Below are 22296 nucleotides of genomic sequence, written 5' to 3'. Positions count from 1 at the left end.
TTCTTAGATGAAAGGGCAAAATCTTCAAGGTGAAACAATTTGAAGATGCAAGTGGCCTTATGAAAACAAAAAAAGTTATGTGGCCTTATGGCTAATTAAAGTTTTAAAATGACACTTATGAGTAATTTTCTATAAAAATTATTGGAGTATCGAAATTATGTTTGATAAATGTGGGGCAAAAAGTCACTCTATTTCACTCAAAATTGTCAAGGCACCAAGTTGGGTTATTAAGGAATGAAGAACTAAAGTAGAATCAACCTCCAAACACTCATGTTTCCACTCCCAAATCCAAGCTAGTTCGATTACCTTAATAATTGTCATTATCTTAGTTGCCACCAGTCACCAGACTTTGAATATCAAGACTAGAACTAAAATTACCAAGAAAGCACCTTTGAAATTCCGAAACACACCAACATAGCCCGCTTGACCTAAGACACTCCTCCAGGAACCATGCAAAAAATTGGGTTTGTCACTCGTCACTGTGAGGATGAAAACATAGGTTTGTGATTGGCCTAACTTTTAAGGTACATCTGTATGTATTCTTCGCCAAAAAAAGAGAAAAAAGAAAAAAGAAACTTATAAGGCTAAATCTCACTACAAGAGAAAACAAGAAATGTGACGAATGGAATTCCTCACAAAATGTCCAAATTCCTCGCTTAAACTAATGAGCGAGGAAACTCGTGCATCGCAAATTTTCCTCGCTTAAACCCCCTCACGGATTACTATATGCGAGGATTTTCGGTTTTCTCACAAAATATTAATTGCGAGGAATATGTGTTCCTCGCCGATTAAAAATTGTAAGGAATGAAGATTCCTCGTAGGTTAATAATCGCAAGGAACAAAGATTCCTAGCAGATTAATAATCCCAAGGAATGATGATTCCTCACAGATTAATAATTGCAAGGAATGATGATTCCTCACAGATTAATAATTGCAAGGAATGAAGATTCCTCACAGATTTATAATTGCGAGGGACGAATATTCCTCATAAATTAATAAATGTGAGGAAAACATTTTCCTCATAGATTAGACATTGCAAGAAATGTGTATTCGTCGTAGTTAAGATTATGCTGGTTCATTATAGAGACAAAGGGAAACTGCAAATGACTTATAAAACCTACAAAATTATATTAAATTTAGGCTAGTCACCAACATATTATTGTTCAGTAATTACAATTCCAAAAGAATTCAAAATAAAATAACCTAGGATCGATTGTTCAAGACTAAGTAGTTCCTTAACTACATATGAGAAAGATAATTCCTAAGTATTTCATGAAACCCAAAGCATTCTAACCCTCCATACCAAGCTAGTCATCAGAGAAGTCATCAGTTCCTTCAATACCATCAGTTCCTTGAGCAATGCTATCATCAGCATCACAATTAATGTCGTCACTCCTATTCAATTTGCTAAATATTGCTCGCAACATAGATTTCAACTTCGCATTCTCATATTCCAAGCAACTTACACTGGATGTAAGCTTTTGTAGATTACCTTTCATCTCATTCCACTAAGAATGTATTGGCATTGAAGAAGACTAGATATCCAAGCGAGGGAAAGCACCTACACCTTGAACCTTGCCACCTTTTCTCCGACACTTCTCAACCATAACTTCAATCTCATCATTCAAAGCCACTTCTATTGATTCGATAGGAGTACCTTCTGGTCCCTCTTCAATGAGATTTGCCTCAACATCTTCCCTCTTATGCTTCATTTTCTCCTACAACAAAAAGAATGATATGATTAACAAAAAGAATGATACACACACAAACACACACACACACACACACACACCCCCTAGATATTAACAAAGTCAGACTAGATATAATGCAATATACGTGACATGATTATATACATCCCTTTCTAAAATACAAATCTAGATATCAGAAATTGTACATATAATTCAATCAGCGTGGAACTATGTATACATATGGATACAAATCACAGACTTGAATTCTAAATCTTCTATTTCTATTTTATAAAACTTATATTTGAACTAAGATATTGATTGATAACTTACATGTCTCACTCGTTTAGCCTCACTAACTCACTTATGCTCTGCATCCTGATACATGTTTTCATAATTGTCTATAAATGATACAGGCTTACCACCTTCCTGCACTTGAAAAAACATACAGTTCAATATATAAGAGTTTATCATAACAAAATGCCACACGAGCGACTATTATTTAATTAGGGCTAAATACTAGTTAGTACCCTGTGGTTTAGGTCAAAAGTCAATTCAGTCCCTGGACTTCTAATTTCATCAAAAACACCCCTGCACTTTCAATTTTGATCTAATAGGTCCAATTCATTAATATTCTGTTATGGGTTCAAGTTATAGTTGGATTATTTGTTGAAAAACTATTTATTTTTAATAGTAGGACTCACTCCTAAATTGACTATGCAGACCAACTCGACACCACATCATAAAACATAGGCCATATATGAGCCACATTAACAAGTTAAATAACTCAATTGTCGGAAAACTAACAAATTGGACCTATTAGATCAAAATTGAAAGTGCAGGGGTGTTTTTGATGAAATTAGAAGTTCAGGGACTGAATTTATTTTGGACCTAAACCACAGGGTAGTAATTTGTATTTAGCCCATTTAATTACCTTTGCTGCCTGCAAAGCATGCTGAATAAATGGCATTGCACCATCCCGATGGGCACTTTCTTGTTGATCTCGGTTTTGAGCATTAGTAGCACAGACCTCCTTTATTAATGAAACAATATGAGCATCAGATTATCATATGAATTCGTTTTTTCAATAATCAGAGCACATTCCATGAATATGTAATGAAGTATAACAGTACACACCATATATCCCTCATTGCTATAAAGACTATCGCACAACCAATGCCAATGCTCTAGAGGTCTACTATTCCGAAGGTCTGGGTCAGGCAACTTGGTTCGTGCACGTTCATATGTTCCACACTCCTTGTAGTGATTATGCAATCTCCATATAAACTGAGTGTATGTTGTAGCCATTATTCCGTCCACATATGCAACTTTTGGATGATGGAGATCAACCTAAAAAAGGGCCTAATATCAAATAAATGAAGCGTTAACAATGCATTATAATAATAATTCAAAACTAAAACCAATAAACAAACAAACCTTCTATAATTTGAAGCTTACCTCCAACTTCTCCCGCAATTTCCTGTTAGTATCAGGCTTTATCTTAGACCACCCTCCATAACATACCGGAGCATAACCTAGAATAGTAATTCCAATTTCAGAAGTGAACTTTTTACTAACTATCTTATCACTAGGAACCCAATGATCTGGATCCCAAACCACAACCAATTTCTTCCCTCCATTTGCTGACATCAAATCAAGGGTTCCTTTTCCAATTGACTTTCCGCGCTTCCGTTTTGTGCACAAAAGTGTAGAATCAAAATCCCCTACAAATAACATGCATGTTACAATTTTAAAATATGCATAGTTTGATACAAACTCATCTTGAATTTGAAGTTGGTATATTCATGAGAGTTGTAGTATACATCCTAAAGACTACAGCATTTTGGAATTACCTAAAAATTATTTTTCTAGATTAAGTAATGAATTTTTGAAATCAGGATTGAGCTGCAGCAATTTTTTTGTAAAACCTACTGCATTGTATGTTAGTATGTTTTTATTTGTTTTATTAGTCTGATATTTGAAGTCAGTGTCTTCATGAAATTTGTAGTATACATCTTAAAGGTAATTTCAGATTTGGAATCAGCTAAAAATAGTTTTTGTAGATTAAGTTATGAATTTTTAAAGTCAGGGTTATGTAAAACTTGCTGCACTATACGTCAATATATTTTTATTTGTTTTACTGGTCTAATATTTGACTGTGGTGTCTTCTTGAAAGTTGCAGTATACATAGTATATATAATTTCTGATTTAAAATCACCTAAAAATGATTTTTCTATATTAAGTTATGAATATTTGAAGTCAGGGTCATGCTGCAACAATTTATGTAAAACCTATTGCACTGTCGTTATGTTTTTATTTGTTTCACCCTATTTCTTTGTTGAAAGATAGCTAGAGCTTCCAGAAACATAAACTAGACATAATAATTACACTATTTTTGAAATTCATATGAAATAGTTATGCCATTGCAAAATTCTCAAGTCTAGAAGAAAACTTTATGTTAAAAAAAAAGGGTAATGTACCTCCATTATGAGTTGTTGATTGCTGAGGTGCTATCTCTTGATATGGTGGAGAAGCATCAGATGGCTCAGCAGTTATTGCTGCACCATTAACTATTATCAAATTGGACAGTCATTTACATTAAACCAAATAGATTATGGTATGCATCGTATTCATCTTCCAGAAGTAAATGTATTGAATTATCAACTTTTTTTATAGTCTATATATACTTTTATAATCCAGAAACAATATTAGATATGAAGTTCTAATATGAATATGAAAGTTCAACCTGAATTCAAACTTGTGGGGCACTGAGCTGCTCGCTTTTGAGGGGGTCTAGTCACATGTGCATGAGAAGCTGGAGATGGTTGTGAGCTAGAACACGATGATGTGCTAGTCTAATAAGTTGAGGAGTTTGTGTTGGTTGAGAAGCCGGTGTAGGCTGAGTTCTTGTCACAGGTTGAGAAGCTGGTGTGGACTGAGGTCTTGCTGTTTTTTTAGAAGATGATGTGTTTTGAGGGGCTGATGTTGGTTGCAGATTTGGTGTGAGTTGAGCTTCAGATGTTAGGTGAGGAGCTGGTGTAACTTCTGGAGGTGGATGAGGGAGTTTGAACTTAATCTTTCGTTTCTTTTTCCCTCTTGTTTGTGGCAATTGTGATTCCATCTACATATAAAAATTACGAACAAAAAAAAAATTACAATTAGATATCATAGCATGCATATATCACAATATATCATCTGAAAAGCATAACATTTAACAACAAGGAATAAGTGTAAACATTTAAGCAACTAGTTAGAATTCAAATAAACTATATTCAATTTTAAGCAACTTACCAATAGTGGTGATACTAATAATCACTATCATTCTCACTACTTATATTAACTTCACCTGCACTTGATGATATGCCATCTTCCATAAGAGCATCATCATTAATAAAATTATCATCAATGAAATCATTATCACCGACTACTGTTCTTTCAATACCAGCCCTGCTCAAAGTAATAGTTTCAGGTTATACATCTTCTCTACATAACAAGTCACTAGTCTCTTCATCATCCACCTGAACTTCCAGATTAATCTCATTAACCCTTTATCAGACTCTTCATCGTTTTCCTCTTCTTCTAATGGTGCTTTATTATCTTCATCTTCTCCCTCAAGGACATCCCAAACATGTCTATACTGAATTTTCTACATAACTTTCCAAGGATGACCCAACTTTGTGTCATCAAGATAAAAAACTTTATCTGCTTGTGTTGCATACACATAAGGATCATTATTATACCATCGAGTATTCACATTAACAGACATGAGATGATACTCCACCTTTCTCTTTCTGTCTTATTTGTTATACCAATGACATTGAAATAGAAACACATTGTAGCCACCTTGAAACTTTAGTTGAACAACACTGGTCAAGCTTCCATAAACATTACCGTGTGAACCAAGAGTCATAACCCCACTATCTTGTGTGGTGTGAGATCTCTCCATCTGTTTGATCGCCCATCGAACTCCATTCACAGTACACCCAGAATACTGAAGAGTACGTCGATCTGGACCTTGTGCTAATACATATATCTCCTTACTAATCAATCCCGCGTCATATAATGTTGTGGCCCTCCATTTAAACCATTCTGGAAATGATTCCCTGTGTCTTCTTTCTAAATTTTCAGGACTCTCAGCTTGTAGTAGTTCACGATACTCACTACATGAACATAAAATATGTAAGTTTTAGTGTGATAGATGTAAGGTATGTCAAAAACTAAATGATAATGAAAAATACATACTTGAGATAGATTTTGATCTCATCACAATTATTAAATATGAACCAAGTCACTACTACAAATTGCTCCTTTAAAAATTCAACCATTACCCTTTTCCCTGTTGGTCGCACGTTGTGAGAAAAAATAGAAATATTTCCATTCGGTGCAAGCTCATCACGATATCGTTTTGGACGATTAAAGGCCGTCTCCACATCAGTAAGATACATAGAGCAATATGTCAATGCTTTATACGAAATGTATGTCTCGGCAATGAAACCTTCTGGTCTAGCTTTGTTACATACATATTTCTTATACGCTCCCAGCAACCTAATAGTTACTAAAACATGAAAAGAAAAGAGACGTTGGGACTTTTAAGATAGTATATTAATTGAATTGTGAGTTGATCGTACAATGAATAGTGAGCTAGCTATATATTCATCAGTATAGATCATTCTAGACATAGAATCAAAAGTAGTATATCCTCTAAGATGCTTCTGTATGCTTGCCTTGAACTGCTGCTAGGTGGGTGGTGGAGACTTCATCAACGTGGCCTCTTGAATGGCCATAGTTTGAATGCGGTGGATTTGTCTTATTGATTGTGCTTTTGTCTTGTGAAGGGTCATGTGTCTCATTACCCCCCACCCGCAAGCTGATAGGAGGAAGTCAAACAATCAGCTTGGAGAGAAGTTCATGAAATCTGGGCTTGGAAAGACCTTTGGTAAAGATGTCCGCAACATTGGCAAAGGAGGAGATATGAGAAATAGAAATAGACCTGTTTGCAACGGGCTCCCTGATGAAGTGAAAATCAACATCGATGTGTTTGGTGCGATTGTGGAGAATAGGATTTGAAGCTAATGCTAGAGCAGAGATGTTATCACAGTAAAAGGTAGGTGGTTGGGGAAGAAAAACTTGAAGATCACGCAGAAGGAAACAAAGCCAAAGAACTTCTGCAACAGATTGAGCCAAAGCACGATACTCGGCCTCGGTTGAGGACCGAGAGGCAGAGGATTGCTTTTTTGCTTTCCAAGAGATAAGATTATTGCCCAGAAAAATGCAATACCCGGTAGTCGAACGACGATCCACCGGACAACCTGCCCAATTGGCATCGGAGAAGATGGTGAGAGACATAGGACCCTTTGTAAATTGGATGCCATGATCAGGGGTGCCTTTTAAATAACGTAAAAATTCTCTTGACAGCAAAAAGATGAGGAGTTCTGGGACTGTGCATAAATTGGCATACTTGATTAACATCATGAGCAATATCAGGACGCATCCATATGAGATATTGAAGAGCTCCAACTATGGAGCGATATTGAGATGGATCTGCAAGTGGTTCCCCAGAGAAATGATCAAGTTTGTTGGAGCTCTCAGGAGTGGAAGTGGGTTTGACATCAAGCATATGATATTTAGAGAGAGAGGAGATCGTAGGTGTATTTAGCTTGAGAGAGATAAAGAGAATTAGGAGAACGACGTATCTCAACTCCTAAGAAATAATGAAGAGGACCTAGATCTTTGATGGCAAAGTGTTGGCTGAGAAGATGAATGAGGTGTTGGCAATACTTGAGAGAATTACCTGTGAGGACTATATCATCCACATAGACCAATAAGAAAGTAACACAACTGTCAGATTTGATAAAGAGAGAGGGGTCGGCAGATGAAGCGGAGAAGCCTAGCGAAGAGAGACAGTTGTGAAGTTTTTCGTACCAGGCCCGTGGGGCCTGCTTCAACCCATAAAGGGATCTGTGGAGTTTACACACATGATTGGGCTTCTGAGGGTCATGAAAACCCGGTGGCTGAGTCATGAAAACTGTTTCAGCAAGGTGACCATGAAGAAAAGCGTTAGACACATCAAGCTGGGAGATAGGCCAATTAAATTGGACGGCTAAGGATAGAATGACACGAATAGTTGTTGGGCTAGCTACCGGGCTGAAAGTGTCATTATAGTATATGCCAGCTTGTTGATAAAAGCCTTGGGCCACGAGTCGGGCTTTATATCTCTCCACTGAGCCATCAGCTCTATGCTTAACTCTATACACCCATTTACATCCCACTAAATTTTGAGAGGGATGTGAGGGTACAAGGGTCCACGTACCAGTGTTATGGAGGGCTGACATTTCCTCTTGCATAGCATGGACCCATTTGGGGTCTTTGGCAGCTTGTTTATAAGTGGTGGGGACATTGGAGTTGTGCGTGGAGGCAAGAAGAGCACTAGTAAAAGGATGACGTGTGGAAAAAGCCTTGGGTTTGGAATTACTAGTCTTGGAGCGAGTAAGCATATTGTGAGATGGAGGACCCGGTTGTGGTCTTCGACGGGGTTGGATGAAGGAAGAAGGTGGTGGTGGTGGTTTGGGTGTTGGAATAGAGGATGAGGAGGGTGTGCTTGGAAGGTGTGGTGGAGGAGCCGTAGATGATAGAGGAGATGGAATGGGGTTAGTGTTGAGTCACAAATTACTTATGCGATTGTGCCCCATAATTATGAAAATTGTTTTGTCTTCCATGTTATTTTACCCTTTTTAATCCATTTCCTTTTATTTGTAGGAAATCTTGCATTGAAAATAAAATGACTATTTGAGGCTTGAAATGTGGAGATTTGAAGCTAGGGGAAGAAGACACGAAGATTGGAAGAAAATTGCAAATCGACTTTTTCGGCGATTTTTCCGGCAAACTTTTCCGGCGAGCCGCCACTCATGGAGGATCTTTTCTCCAGCAAAGGAGGACCATGGTGGTGAGAATCTCCCATCACTTGAAATTTAAATATCTCCCTTCACCTTGTCCTTTTGTCACCTTGCCAATTTGGGACCATTTGGGGGACAATGGTGTAAGAGCATCTTTTGCACACTTTGGGACCATAGAGGACACACATAGCTGATCAAAGAGAGGCAAAAGACCAATTATTCAGCATTCTTGACTCCATTCAATCATCTTCATCCTATCCAATATCCATTTTCTCTCTAGGGAAGAAACCACCATTTCCACCACTAAAACCACCATCTCCACCTCTATACCCTCCATTTCCACCACTACAACCTCCATTTCCTCCACCACTCAACACCACAACTCATCTTAGAGATCCCAAATTTCACTAGTCTTACCAATATCAAGAGCTTGGAGCAAGGAGAAGGAGGTGACTACCACCACATCATGTTCTTGGAGACCCATCTCCACCACATCTTCCGGCATCATCAATAGTCACCCTTTACTCTCTATCTCTTTATGTATTTGATGTTTAATAGAATGTTGAAGCTTGTGTATCTAACTATGTGTGAGTAGTGAACTAGTTGGGGCTAGGGTTGAAAGCCCTAGCCAAACTTGCTTGTATTGATGCTTTTGTTTATAAATTGATGCAAATTCATGTTGTCATTCTCACATGCTAAGTCAATAGTTGAATGCATTACTTAGACCTAATCAATTTGAGTTATGTGTTTGCCATGACATGAAGTTTTTCCTAGAGATTGATTACCTTTAGGCAAAAAGGGAGCATGAAAGCACACCATGTGTGCATGTGAGGGTAGTGAGCTAAAATCACCTAGAGATAGGATTGGTTTGCTTGCTTGGTTACCTAAACTCTAAGCTTTATGCATTTAGGGGCAAAGGATTGAGACCTATCCGGTAATTGAATTTGTCTCTAGGTAGTTAGCTCTAGACTTATCCGGTTAGAGTTAATAAAATGAAAAGGGTTTAAGCCTTAGTAGTCCTATCCGGATGCTAAGAGGGTAGTTGGACAATTAGCTTTGCATCATTCATATTCAATTGCTTTAATGCTTGCAAGGGAGGCAAAAGGTGAAACCCGATGCCCTAACTCCCATCCATTTGATAACAACTTGTTTAGTTTAGCTTAGTTTATATTACTTGCTTTCATTGTCTCAATTTGAATAGAAACCAATCTCAAAATCAAAATCAAATCTCTACACACCATCTTGCACATACTCACCATGAACTTTGGTTCACTTGTGAGCCTTTGTTTGTGATTATACATTTGCATATTCTTCTAGTTTTTCCTTACGTTTTCCCTAGCTAGGAAAGGATTTACCAATCCTCGTGGGTTCGACATCCTTACTTTATCCCCTATTCTATAACTTGTACCTCTTGCACTTGAGGGTGGCTTCAATGCTAACAGTTAGGTTGTGGAATTGGAAATGAAGGGGGAAGAGGGAGAAGAGGTGGATTAATGGAAGATGAGGATGACCCAGTTGATGAGGAAGTGGAGTGCTTGTAAGGAAAATGGTTCTCATCAAAAGTGATGTGACGAGAAATGAATACCCGACCTGTAAGCGGATCTAAACACCGAACCCTTTATGTTGGAGAGAATAGCCAATGAAAATACACTTACAACTCCGGAAATCAAGCTTGTGGGAGGAGTAAGGTTTTAACCAAGGGTAACAAGCACACCCATAAGCTCTTGGAAAATTATAATCAGCGGTGCAATTGAGCAATTTTTGGACTGGGGAAATGCTTTGCAAAGAAGATGATGGTAACCGATTAATAAGATAAACAGATGTTTGAACTACTTCCACCCAATATTTGAGAGGCAGTGAGGACTGCACAAATAGGGTGCGTGTGAGTTCAATAATGTGTCGGTGTTTCCGCTCTGCCATACCGTTTTGTTTTGGGGTATGGGGACACGAGAATTGTTGGGCTATGCCCTGATCAACAAGAAAAGATTGAAAAATATTGCTAATATATTCGCCACCATTATCGCTCCGTAAAGTTTTAATTTTTAAATCAAATTGGTTTTCAACCAAATTTTTGAAAGATTTAAACACAGAAGGTACTTCAGATTTGCAATGCAATGGAAAGAGCCAGGTAAAACGAGACCAATCGTCAATGAAAATAACATAGTATTTAAAGCCGCTGGCGGAGGAAATTGGTGAAGGACCCCATACATCTGAGTGTATCAGTTGCAGAGGTCTAGATGTGTTACAATGAGATGGAACAAAAGGCAGCTTACATCTCCTACCTAATTGACAATCGATCTGGACAGAAACTACTAGAGTTAGAACCTAAAAACCGAAAATGATTTTGTGAGGTGAGTTGATGAAGCGTCTTGGCAGAAGGGTGACCGAGACGTTGATGCCACAAAATTTGGGAAGCGGAAGCAACAAAAGCAGTTGGTGAAGTGGATGAAGACGGTGATGAAGTAGTAGAGAGACGGATGGGATAGAGACCAGCATCAGAGGGGCCTTGATACAACAGTTTCCCTGATTGAAGATCCTTAACAAAACTAGCATAAGGAGTGAAAATGATTAAACAATGGTTATCGATCAGTAACAAAACGATACACAGAAAGAAGATTTTGAGAAATTTCAGGAACATGAAGAATGTTATTTAGTAAAAATCGAGAGTTGGAAGTGGGAAGAGTGGCAATAAAGGAACCAGTATGGTGTATTGGCAAACCTTGTCCATTACCGATGGAAACGGTGTCAGGACCATGTAATCACTGTGGAGGTGGAAATTAGCTAGCTCAGAGGTGATGTGATTGGTCGTGCCACTGTCAAGGTACCAAAGTGAGCTGGAGGACGCACTTGGAGTGTTGGGATGCTGGGCATCAACAAGAAAAGCAGTGTTAGGAGCACTAGATGGTTGAGAGCAAGTGGCAGGTGACGAGAACCGTGCAGGTGGAAGGCGACCTTGGTAGCTATGGTTCCAGCGATGATAGCAGTCAGGAGTACGATGATTGCTTAGACCACATATCTGGCAACGAGGTCTGGGGCACAGCTGAAGGTTGGTGGGAGTAGGCAAGAGAGGATGGTTTGGGAATGGGTGTGATGGATCATATCGTGGAGACGGGTTTGGAGGTGGGCTAGGTCTTGGAGAAAAACGAGCTGCAGAATGTGGGCCACGGTAACGTGGGTGAGGCCTAGTTGAAATAGTGGCAGCAAAAGCTTGAGCAGGTGGAAGAGCTGGTCCAAGAGCAGTGTCGTGGTCAATCTAAATTTCTTGACTCAACAGAAGTCCATGAAGCTCATCGGCGGTAACCGGTTCGGCACGCACACGAATGGAAGTGCTAAAAGCCTCATAATCTGGAGTGAGACCATGAAGAATATGAGCCACCAGATCTACATCATCAAGGGGAGCCCCGGCGGCAGCGAGAGCATCAACAACTTCCTTGATCTGCTGAAGATAATCTGTGATGGACTTGGACCCTTTTTGGATGGTCTGAATCTTACGTTTGAGTTGGAGAACGTGCGAGCGAGTGAGAGCTGTAAATCGGCGCTCAAGAGTCAGCCAAGTGGACCGTGCAGTGGTGGAACCAATAGTAAGGGAAGCATGCCTTCTGAAAGAACAGCTATGAGCCAAAGTCGGCATGTGCGATCTCTCTTGACCCAAGCGGTATAGGCTGGATTAGCTGCGCCATTGAGTTGGGAAGGAGGGCAAATATCAGATCCATCAACCATGGTGTAAAGACCATAGTTTTGAAGAAGGAGAGTGTGAATATCTTTCCACAAGAGGTAGTTGTCTTTGGTGAGTTTGAGAGGGAGGACATTAGCAATATGATTGGGGGTTGCTGAGGAGAGATCTGAGGGTATAGGAGAAGAGTTGGTGACATTAGGATTTGAAGGGGAAGAAGCCATAATTATGAGACATGATCTGAGCTGTTAAGCTTGAAGCTCTGATACCATGAAAATAAAAGAGACGTTGGGACTTTTAACTTTTAAGATAGTATATTAATTGAATTGTGAGTTGATCGTACAATGAATAGTGAGCTAGCTATATATACATAAGTATAGATCATTCTAGACCTAGAATCAAAAGTAGTATATCCTCTAAGATGCTTCTGTATGCTTGTCTTGAACTGCTGCTAGGTGGGTGGTGGAGACTTCTTCAACGTGGCCTCTTGAATGACCATAGTTTGAATGCGGTGGATTTGTCTTATTGATTGTGCTTTTGTCTTGTGAAGGGTCATGGGTCTCATTAAAACAAATTAGCAATGAGTTCAAAAATTAAATCAGGAGAAAAAAGTAACAAAGTATTTAATAGAGCAGTACCTCTCTATTGGATACATCCAACGATATCCTACTGGCCCACCAAGCTTCGCTTCACGGGGTAAATTGACAGCTAAGTGCACCATGATATCAAAGAATGCTGGTGCAAAAATTTTCTCTAGCTTGCATAGTATCAACACAATATCAATTTCCAACTTATCTAGTTTTGCCACGCTTAATGTTTTTGCACAGATTTGTTGAAAGAAATGTGATAGCTCCATAAGCGGTGTGCGCACACTCTTTTTCAAGTACTTTCGAATTCCCACCGGAAGAACCCTCTACAATAGAACATGGCAGTCATGGCTCTTTAAACCTAACAACTTTCCATCTTCCACATTTCGTGCTATATTAGCTTCATAGCCATATGGAAATGTAATTGAGATGAAGAATTTACAAATATCTCTACATTGAGCTGGTGTGAGTACATATTCAGCCGCAGGAAAATCAATCTCATTCCCCCCTCTCTTTGATCCACAAATCTTTCTTAATTTTCATATTTCTCAAATCTAACCTGGCCTTGTAAGTGTCCTTCGATTTGCCATCTATATGTAGAAGCGTCCTGACAATGCTATCACATAGATTCTTCGCTATATGCATCACATCTAGATTATGTTTGAGCTTTAATTTAGTCCAGTACTCCAGCTAAAAAAAAAATGTTTTTTAGTCCAGTTGAATTCATTTGCATTCTTCTTCCTCCTTATATCCTTATTTTTTGGATGTTTACCAGGCCTGCTTGGTCTAATGTCTTCAAATTGAGCAAGTATATCATCCCCAGATAACTCTTTAGGTGGAGGCCTCATCTGTCTCTTCCCATCAAACGTGCATTTATTAGTATCTTTTCGCCATGGATGGTTTATGGGCAAAAAGCAACGATGTCCAATATATCCAATCTTGTTAGTCAGCTTCTTGTGTGGTGTATGTTTATTGCAAATTGGGCATGCTAAGAAATCTTTTGTGCTCCAACCAGATAAGTTTGCATAGGCTGGAAAATCATTTATTGTCCACATCACAGTTGCACGTAGATTAAATAAAGACTGCTTAGTCATCTTATCATAGGTTTCAATCCCTTTTTCCCACAACTCCTTAAGCTCATCAATCAATGGACGAATAAACACATCCATGTCCCGACCTGGGGCTCGTGGTCGAGGGATTAACAAAGTCAGCAGAGAGAGGTTTTTTCATGCACATCCATGGAGGCAAGTTATAAGGAATAATCACCACAGCCATGTACTATATGATGTACTCATGTTTCCTAATGGATTAACTCGTCACTAGCAAGGCCTAATCTGACATTACGTGGGGCTGCAGCAAAGTCGGGATGCATTTTGTCAAATTCTTTCAAAGCAACAGAATCTGCCGGATGTCTCAATTTTCCCTCTTCATCACAACATTTTTCTTTATGCCACCTCATATTTCTTGCAGTGTGTCTCGACATGAATAATCTCTTTAATCTCGGCACTAATGGGAAATACCGCAACACTTTATGAGGAACCTTCTTTTTCTTCTGGCTTTCATTGTTAAGAGCTTCGGGAGGAAAAGCTTGCTGTATAGGGGCAGATATCTGGTGTCTGATCCTAACCCTAGCTATGCTGCGACGGAGACCGGGTTTATCCACCTATAAAACCTTACCCAACATTGAGCCTACCATGGCGGCTGCTCCATCATCAGAGCTGGCAGGAGGCCCATGATCTCCTCCTAGACCGAAATTGATTCAATAAGAGCCTGTGTTGAATCGCTGACGCCACCGAATTCTGAGATGCCCAGAGCAGATTTTGCCAAAAACTAGGGGCCGCCATCAACCACCCGAAAATTGGAGGACAACCTCACCTTATGCTCCCTTATAGATCGATAAACGATTCTGATAGCCCTAGATTGAGGCCATGGTTCCCATGAAAGTTTTGTGGTTCACCCTCTTCCTCCCAATCGCTGACAAGAGATAACCGACATAATGGTGGCAGGAGATTGCGGCGGCACTGACAGGACCAAATGAGGTTTTCCCTTTCTCGGAAACGGCATGTGTGGCTGCAAGGCGGGTAGAGACTTCATCGACCATGGTTGATAGGCATGGATCCTGAGAACGGGTTGTAGAGAGAAAACTCTAATCCTAGCTGTTTTTCTTTTGAGCACAGTTAAATAAATAAGCATCTGAATACGTAAGCATAACATCAATATATGAAAAACTATCAATTGTCACAGCAAATAATTAAGTTCACAATCTAAATTAATTAGTAGGTACCTAATTATCAGGTCCTTTACCTCATAATATATTTTAGGGGTTTTGTCCATTTACCCCATTTCTAGGGATTTTTTTCTCCCTCACCCCATTAAGTTTTTTTAATTCCCTCTTACCCAATACACTCTAAGGGAGTCTTCCCTAATACCCCATTAAGATTTTTTTTTGTGTTTTTAATTTTTTTTTAATACCATTTTACCCCTCACCCCTTTGTTACTTAGAGAGAGAGAGAGAAAATGGAAGAGAGAGAAACTATAGGAGACTTCGCCGGAGCCCGTCACCGGCCGCCGGAATCCGGTCACCGGCCGCCGGAATCCGGTCACCGGTCGCCGGATTCCGGTCACCGGTTGCCGCCCACCGGAAATTGCTGAAAATCTCACCGGAAAGTTTTTTTCGCCCCTAATAGACATCTATTGCCCCCTAATAGAGGGGCAATAGACGTCTATTGCCCCCCAATAGACGTCTATTGCCCCAATAGTCTATTGCCCCCAAATAGACGTCTAGTGGCCCCCAATAGACGACTATCAGCCATGTATTACCCTCCAATAGACGACTATCAGTCATGTATTGCCCCCCAGTAGACGTCTATTGCCCCCCAATAGACGTTTAGATTACCAAAATGGTAATTAATCTTCCTAAAACTACACAAATAAAACTTTGATTAAAGAAAAAAAATGAGGAAATTACATCAATTCAAAACGTCTATTGCCCCCCAATAGACGACTATTGGCCATGTATTGCCCCCCAATAGACGTCTATTGCCCTCCAATAGAACTTTGGGTAGCTGAAATGAGAATTTATATTCCTAAAATTAGACAAATAAAACTTTGATTAAAGAAAAAAACGAAGAGATTATATTAATTGAAAAGCGCCTATTGCCCCCCAATAGACGTCTACTGCCCCCAATAGACATTCAAAAAAAAAAATTTCACTTTCTGTCTGCCCCATTACTTAAAAAAAAAAAAAAAAAAAAACAACTGCTTTGGGCACCCAAGTCAAGAGCGCGACCAAGACCACCCAAGTCAAGGATTTGTACCCTTCTACAACATTAGAATGATTGCCATGTGACTCGGCAAATCACCATTGTAATTCAATAATATATTACATTACAATCTAATCATGGGAAAGTGAAACCACTGCACACACACATCAGCCAAACCAAAAAGCTCAAACCCTCACGCTTTCTTTGCCTCACTGACTCTAGTTTCGTCTCAGAAATGTCAATAATCATCTCAGAAAATTTTGTTGGGTTTTCGTCTCAGAACCGGGTGACAGATGCTTCCCTCACTCTTATTCGTGAGAGAGCAAAGCTCAAGGTACATGCATGCCTCCCTCAAATTGAAAAGGGAATGACTGACCTTGGTTCCAGCCTTGGAATTGCCGGACCTTCGCACAACGAAAAACTCCTTATTCTCGTCGTCGGCGACGGGGACCTCCAGCAGAGGAATTGAGGAGGTGCGTGATGCGTGGAAGCCATGGGTACGGGTTGACGGAGACGGCAGGGCTTGTGGTGTCGTGCGCGTTGAAGCCCGGGTGAAAAGGTCCCTTCAGGCTGTCCCTCTTCCCCGGCGGTGACTGCACCGGAGCGGTCCCGTCTTCGCGGCGATCTTCAGCTTTCCGGTGATGGAGATGGATCTCGGGCTTTGCTTGGGGTCAGAGTACTTTAGGGAGAGTGATGAGTGGCATGTTTTGTAATTTCTTAATTATTAAAATCCAAAATTGACATTTCGTCTTTAAATGGGGTGAATGAGAATATTAATTTGTTGGTGGGGTGATTGGGAGTGTTTTATCTTAAAATGGGGCTATCGGTCAAGACCCCTATATTTTAACCAGAAGAAAACGTCAGAAATGCAACCGATCCCTCACGAAATAATTAGAATATATATTGTAAATTAATTAGTAGGAGGGGTCTAATAATTAAGTCCTCTCTCAAAATGTATTTGAAGAAAACGTTAGAAAATGCAACAGATCACCCACGAAATAAACGAAGCCTAAATACAACCAAACCCTCAGAACACCAACCTGTAAAGCACAAAGCCAACCAGCAAAACAAAACAACGCTAAAGACAAGCAATACTCTCTGAATGCGTTAAAATGCTGCATTAATTTGACTTCAAACCTTTTAATGGTATCTCCCCTAACGTGTGGGGCGTGACTTTAGCTAAAAGAAAGTTATCAACATCAAGCATCACCACATGGACAACCTATTGTGGTTTTACATTAGAATTGGATCATTTAACTCAAAATCAATCCACAAATAGGTAAAGAGAAAGAATGTATTATTTTGTAAGGATTACCACTTCGACAATGTGGTTTACTATCAACAAAGCAGTCAGAGGCAGATTGGGGTGAACGTAGGCTACTAGTTCTCTGTCCAATTTTCTAGTAAGGCCGGAAAGAGCTTCTCATATTATGTGTTGAAAGGTGAGGAAGACAAAATGTTGGAAGAAATGACTCAAAATAAGTTGTACAAGACGGAAAAAAAAAGTAAAAAAAGTAAGAGAAAGTATGTTACGATCATGTATTTATCCGAGTGCATCTTAAACTTTTAATCTTAATCATATATATACCTTGATGAAGAGGAACCTTTTGAATCCGACAGTGATTGCACCGACGAGTTGGGCTGACCCTTTTTACAAAAATTGAAAAATAGGACTAATATAAATTGGAAGAGGTCGCCCAACACCATTTGGTTTAGTGGTATAAGTCTTTCATCTGTAAGTGTGATGTCGTAAGTTCGACTTACAATAAATTAGTTATTATATATGAGTTATTTATTTAATAAAAAAAATTGGAAGAGGTCAATAATATTGAATTTTGAACCCAACTCATGTAAAAACAATACAATTTCCTATAGAAAATTGGAGGTCATCGAAGTAAGGAAAAAATAGAAAAAAAGATGAAACCTATAGAGCTGAAGGATAGTTACAAAATGTATCATTCTTTATACAAAGAAACAACCTCTCGTATGCCAATGCCATCTTCCTCGCAGTAAACATGGAACTCGCGTACACCCTACACGCCTTCCCTCGTTGACTCATCCTCTTCGACCCTTCTTTCACAGCCAACTCCAAAGCCTCCAGCAACGACGCGACGTTCGGAGCAAACATAAACCCGAACTCATCGTCGACGACAATGCTTCCTTTAATACTCGGAAACCTTGAGGCCATCACCGGCTTCCCACTCATCATCGCCTCCATGAGGGTCAGGTCAAGACCTTGCGGCCTAAGGGTCGGGTTCACAAAAACATCTATGGCATTGTAGAAGGCATGTAGTTTAGAAGGACTCATAGAGCCGAGAACAAGTACACGAGGACCTAAATCCTTGTAACGCTGCTCCCATGGTCCAGAACCGGCCACAATCAGATACACATTTGGATGTTTGGCTATGAGTTCAGAGAAAGCTTCATACAGAATAGGATGGCCTTTGTCCTTGACTAACCTACCCGCCACTCCAAACACCAAGCTAGCATTTTGGGGTATTCCTATTCCACCTCTAAATTCTTCCCCGAGCTTCGAATCCACACCAAAATCTTCTTCGTTGACGCCGTTGAGTATGACATGGACTCTCTGGTTCGGTATTTGGTACACGTCCCTAAGCATTTCTCCACAACTGTCGCTAATAGCTACGTGATGGGCGTAGTTATGGAAGAACCTGATCTCGTTGAGGACTTTTGGGACTACTCCTTGTAAACTTTTGTTGAAGGCCGGGTCTATAGGCTCGCCTTGCTTACGTGTCAGGTCCTGGAAGATGTTGGAGTGCAAGCTCTCGAGGGCTATGCCGTGCCAGGAGACGGCGAGGTTGGGGAGGCGGCGAGCTAGCCAATGAGGAAGCGCCACGCTTTCGGAGTGTACCACGTCGAACTTCTGTTTCTGGTCTTCTTCCAGGAACTGCTCGTAGGCCTTGTTGTATCTCCAGTAGCCGGGCTCGCCTTCGTGGAAGTGGAGGTAGGGCGGGGAGGAGGTAGGGCTGAGGTTGAGGTTTTGTTGACTAATGAGCTCTTGCGGTTTGACTGGGGAGGTGAAGACGTGAACTTGGTGGCCGAGGAGAGAGAGAGCGGTGTGGAGAGTGTGAGCGTGGCGCTCCATGCCGCCGGGGGTGGTGGCGATGGGCCATTTCCGGGAGAAGACCGCGATTTTGAGGGAGGTTGGGGGATTAGGGCGGTGTTGGAGGAAGGGGAGGCGGTTCCAGGAGAACTCGGCGGCACGGAGGTCGCCGGAGAAGGGGGGTTTGTTGAGGTGGGTGGAGAGAGAAGTGCAGATAGAAGAGGTAGTGGAGGTGTGGAGGAGAAAGAGGACGGGGATGGTGAAGAGGACGATGAAGAAGAGGGTGGTGCAAAGATTTGATTGGGAAGAGGAAATGGGTTTCTTGGGTTTGATGATGGAGGCCATGTTTAGCTGTTTTTGTTTGGGGATGGGAATAAAATGGAGAAAAATTAATGATGATTAAGGTGTTTGTGCTAGATGTTTGGTTTTGCTGTTTGGAATTTTATAATTTGGTTGTGGTAGAAAAAGTGGGGAGGGTGCCCACGCACTGAAGCAAGTGAGTGCTTTGGGCTGGAATTTTCTTTGAGTGCGTTTCTCACGCTCTTTTTGAGAGAAAAAGAATATTCATGTGCCATGGCATGAATTTAGTGACCTCTTTAAGGCTTGTGGTATTTCCAATGAGGAACCTTCCAATGATCGTTGAAGCCTTTGATCAAACTACAATCAACAGTTTTACCGCTTTCAGATACCAAATAAGACCTAAGCTAGATGTGTCGTATATTCGTTTTTGCTGGCTAGGTGAAATTGGTTACAATTTTAAGAAAATTTTAGCTAGTTTTTATTGGAGATGAACTTGGTACTGACAGATCGAGACATCATGTTAACCAAAAACGCAATAAGTCATTAATTGTTGAACGTACACCATTAATTGACAAATTCACTGCAAACAACACACACTTGTGGTGCAATTTTTAATCTCCATGTTTCAAGGGTTAGAGAACGCAATCGAAGAAGAAAAAAGTCGAGATGGATTTGGTTTTCAAACCCATAATTGATGATGAGTCGATAGGGTTATTCTGAAGTTTAAGTCAATTATGGATTAGATGACGATGCTGGCAGGAGCTGCTAGTTTGGTGTGGTTTTGGACGCCACGACAATTCGATAAGAATATCTAATATCACACACATACAAAATCAATTTGTATGTATGTTCATTGACAATTAGCTTGATTGTTAAGCTAGACTGTTAAAATCGCAAGTAGACTCGATATAGTTCTAATTTTGACCATGTTCAGCTTGAATTTAGATAACACTACTTGACAGCTGATGCGTTCACTCGGCTCGGTTAAGCTAGGCAATCGAACCGGGTAACAAATAAATTAACTTGAGGTATAACCCTTTGATGGACTTATGGTAGTTTAAAATAAACGCATGAGCATGTATGTTGCCTTTGACTTTAAGGGCTAGTTTGGGATTGCTGCGACTTTTTAAAAAAACTGCTGCTGCTGTGTTGTGAGAATAATCAGCTGTGAATTAAAACAGTTTCATGTTTGGTAAATAATATTTTTAAAAGTGCTGTCAGTACATAAAACAACTGCAGAGTGTGTTTTAATCCACAGCAGCTTCTAAAAGCAACCTCTAGGCTGCTTCTAAAATCTGCTGCCAGTGACCTATAACTTTTAATTAAAGCTGCTTTTTATTTATTTACCAAACACAATAAAATCTAAAATTTTGAACAAAAGCTGATTTTTTTAAAAGCGAAGCAATCCCAAACGGGGCCTAAGTAGACTTTAAGTAGACGCACCTGCATATTATTATTTTTTTGGTTACAACGCATCTGCATATTATGATACTCTATAATTAATAATTTATCATTTTGTTAATATTGTATCATATTCTTAATTCTTCAATAAAACATTAAAATAAAATGAAGAGTCTCACTTAAATGTTGAATTAAATAACCAAAATTCTTCTTAGAATACTACACTAAGGTAAGTAAAATATTGTATTCATCAAAAATAATATTAAATAATTATAAGAACGGACCAGATCATTCACGGATCAGACAAACCTAAGTAAGTATTTGATCCCATTAAATAAATGGATTAACGGATCCGGACTATTATCGGATTAATGGATCAAATTTTCAATTCAAGTTCGTCCAATAACAACAGATCAAGACCGGATAAGGATCAAAATTCATACCATTGATAAGTCTAAATATTGCCAAAAAAAAAAAAAAAAAAACTTCTAGCCAAAGAAATGAGAGAATCCACGATCAACCTAAATGTCAATAATTTTAGTTAAAACAATAATTTTTTTCATGCTAAAAAAATCCACTCATTTATTATAAACTCTTGGGTTTCGGTTACAGACCAAAAAAAAAAAAGAACTCTTGGGTTTCGGTTTTCTAGAGTATAATTTGCTTCTGATTTGTGTCGTCACGATCTATTGGTTTCCTTAATCAGTTAATCCTCAGTCTATCTTACCCATAATTTTCTTTTTAAAAAATGAAATTCATTGAATCAATTAGTGATTACAATCACGTACAATGACATCCTTTATAATTTCGGGAGCAACAAAAAACCATGCTTGACTCTCATGTGAATTCAAGGCATAATTTGCGCGCAAGTACGTGAGTTATTTTATTAGCTTCTTGTGGAGTATGGAGCACTTTAAACTCTAGATTCCTGCTCAAAATCTCTCGAACTCAATAATACGCGAAAAAAAAATTGAATCTACAATTTCAATACGTCGTATTGAAGTTTTTTTTCAATTATATTCGTACTGAAGTTTTATACACGTTTAATACGCGTTTTAACTAACTATGCTTTTTAATATCAACCCTCCATAACGTACTCTGATCACGAAAATTCCTGGGGGAACATGGGCTATATGATAACACTCCTCAGGGCTTACTGGAAATACGCGAGCGGTATCGAATGGTGGGCCAATAAGACCCATGAGAGGAATTTTGAACAACTCCCCCTGTAAAACCGAAATTCATGTGCCATATTGTTTCGTGTGGTGGTGCAGTGACATCTTTCAAAGCTCCACAGTTTATACGAATACCATAGGGAGGTTCTGTAAAGAAAAGAAAATCTGAACCATATCGGAATAGAATTAGTTAAAATTCTTACTCAAATCAAGACTTAGATGCTGTTGTCTCTTCCTAATTTGAAAGATGGAATC

The 22296-nt window shown here is 39.5% G+C and overlaps 1 protein-coding gene, 1 long non-coding RNA gene and 1 other non-coding gene across 3 annotated transcripts; all 3 read right to left on the bottom strand.

Annotated features, from left to right (window-relative positions):
- Positions 1 to 1391: 1391 nt before the first annotated feature.
- On the bottom strand, positions 1392 to 4225 carry LOC133742986 (uncharacterized). Its single transcript, XR_009862851.1, has 6 exons — positions 4166 to 4225; positions 3144 to 3409; positions 2823 to 3047; positions 2620 to 2718; positions 2019 to 2114; positions 1392 to 1718 (listed from the first exon to the last, which is right to left on the bottom strand). It is a non-coding gene; the product is annotated as an uncharacterized LOC133742986 (long non-coding RNA).
- Positions 4226 to 11838: 7613 nt separating this feature from the next.
- Positions 11839 to 11975, bottom strand: LOC133707568 (small nucleolar RNA Z247). Its single transcript, XR_009845184.1, has one exon. It is a non-coding gene; the product is annotated as a small nucleolar RNA Z247 (small nucleolar RNA).
- Positions 11976 to 17910: 5935 nt separating this feature from the next.
- On the bottom strand, positions 17911 to 19729 carry LOC133743906 (phosphatidylinositol N-acetylglucosaminyltransferase gpi3 subunit). The gene has a single exon (XM_062171978.1). The coding sequence runs from the start codon at positions 19508 to 19510 to the stop codon at positions 18026 to 18028; it is 1485 nt and encodes a 494-aa protein (XP_062027962.1). The 5' UTR covers positions 19511 to 19729; the 3' UTR covers positions 17911 to 18025.
- Positions 19730 to 22296: the final 2567 nt, after the last annotated feature.

Source organism: Rosa rugosa, chromosome 4, assembly GCF_958449725.1.
Source record: "Rosa rugosa chromosome 4, drRosRugo1.1, whole genome shotgun sequence".
In the NCBI taxonomy this organism is placed as follows: domain Eukaryota; kingdom Viridiplantae; phylum Streptophyta; class Magnoliopsida; order Rosales; family Rosaceae; genus Rosa; species Rosa rugosa.
This window is presented reverse-complemented; position numbering and strand designations above follow the sequence as displayed.

Excerpts from the sequence above, each read along its gene's own strand:
- LOC133743906 (XM_062171978.1), bottom strand. The coding sequence starts at position 19,510 with ATGGCCTCCATCATCAAACCCAAGAAACCCATTTCCTCTTCCCAATCA.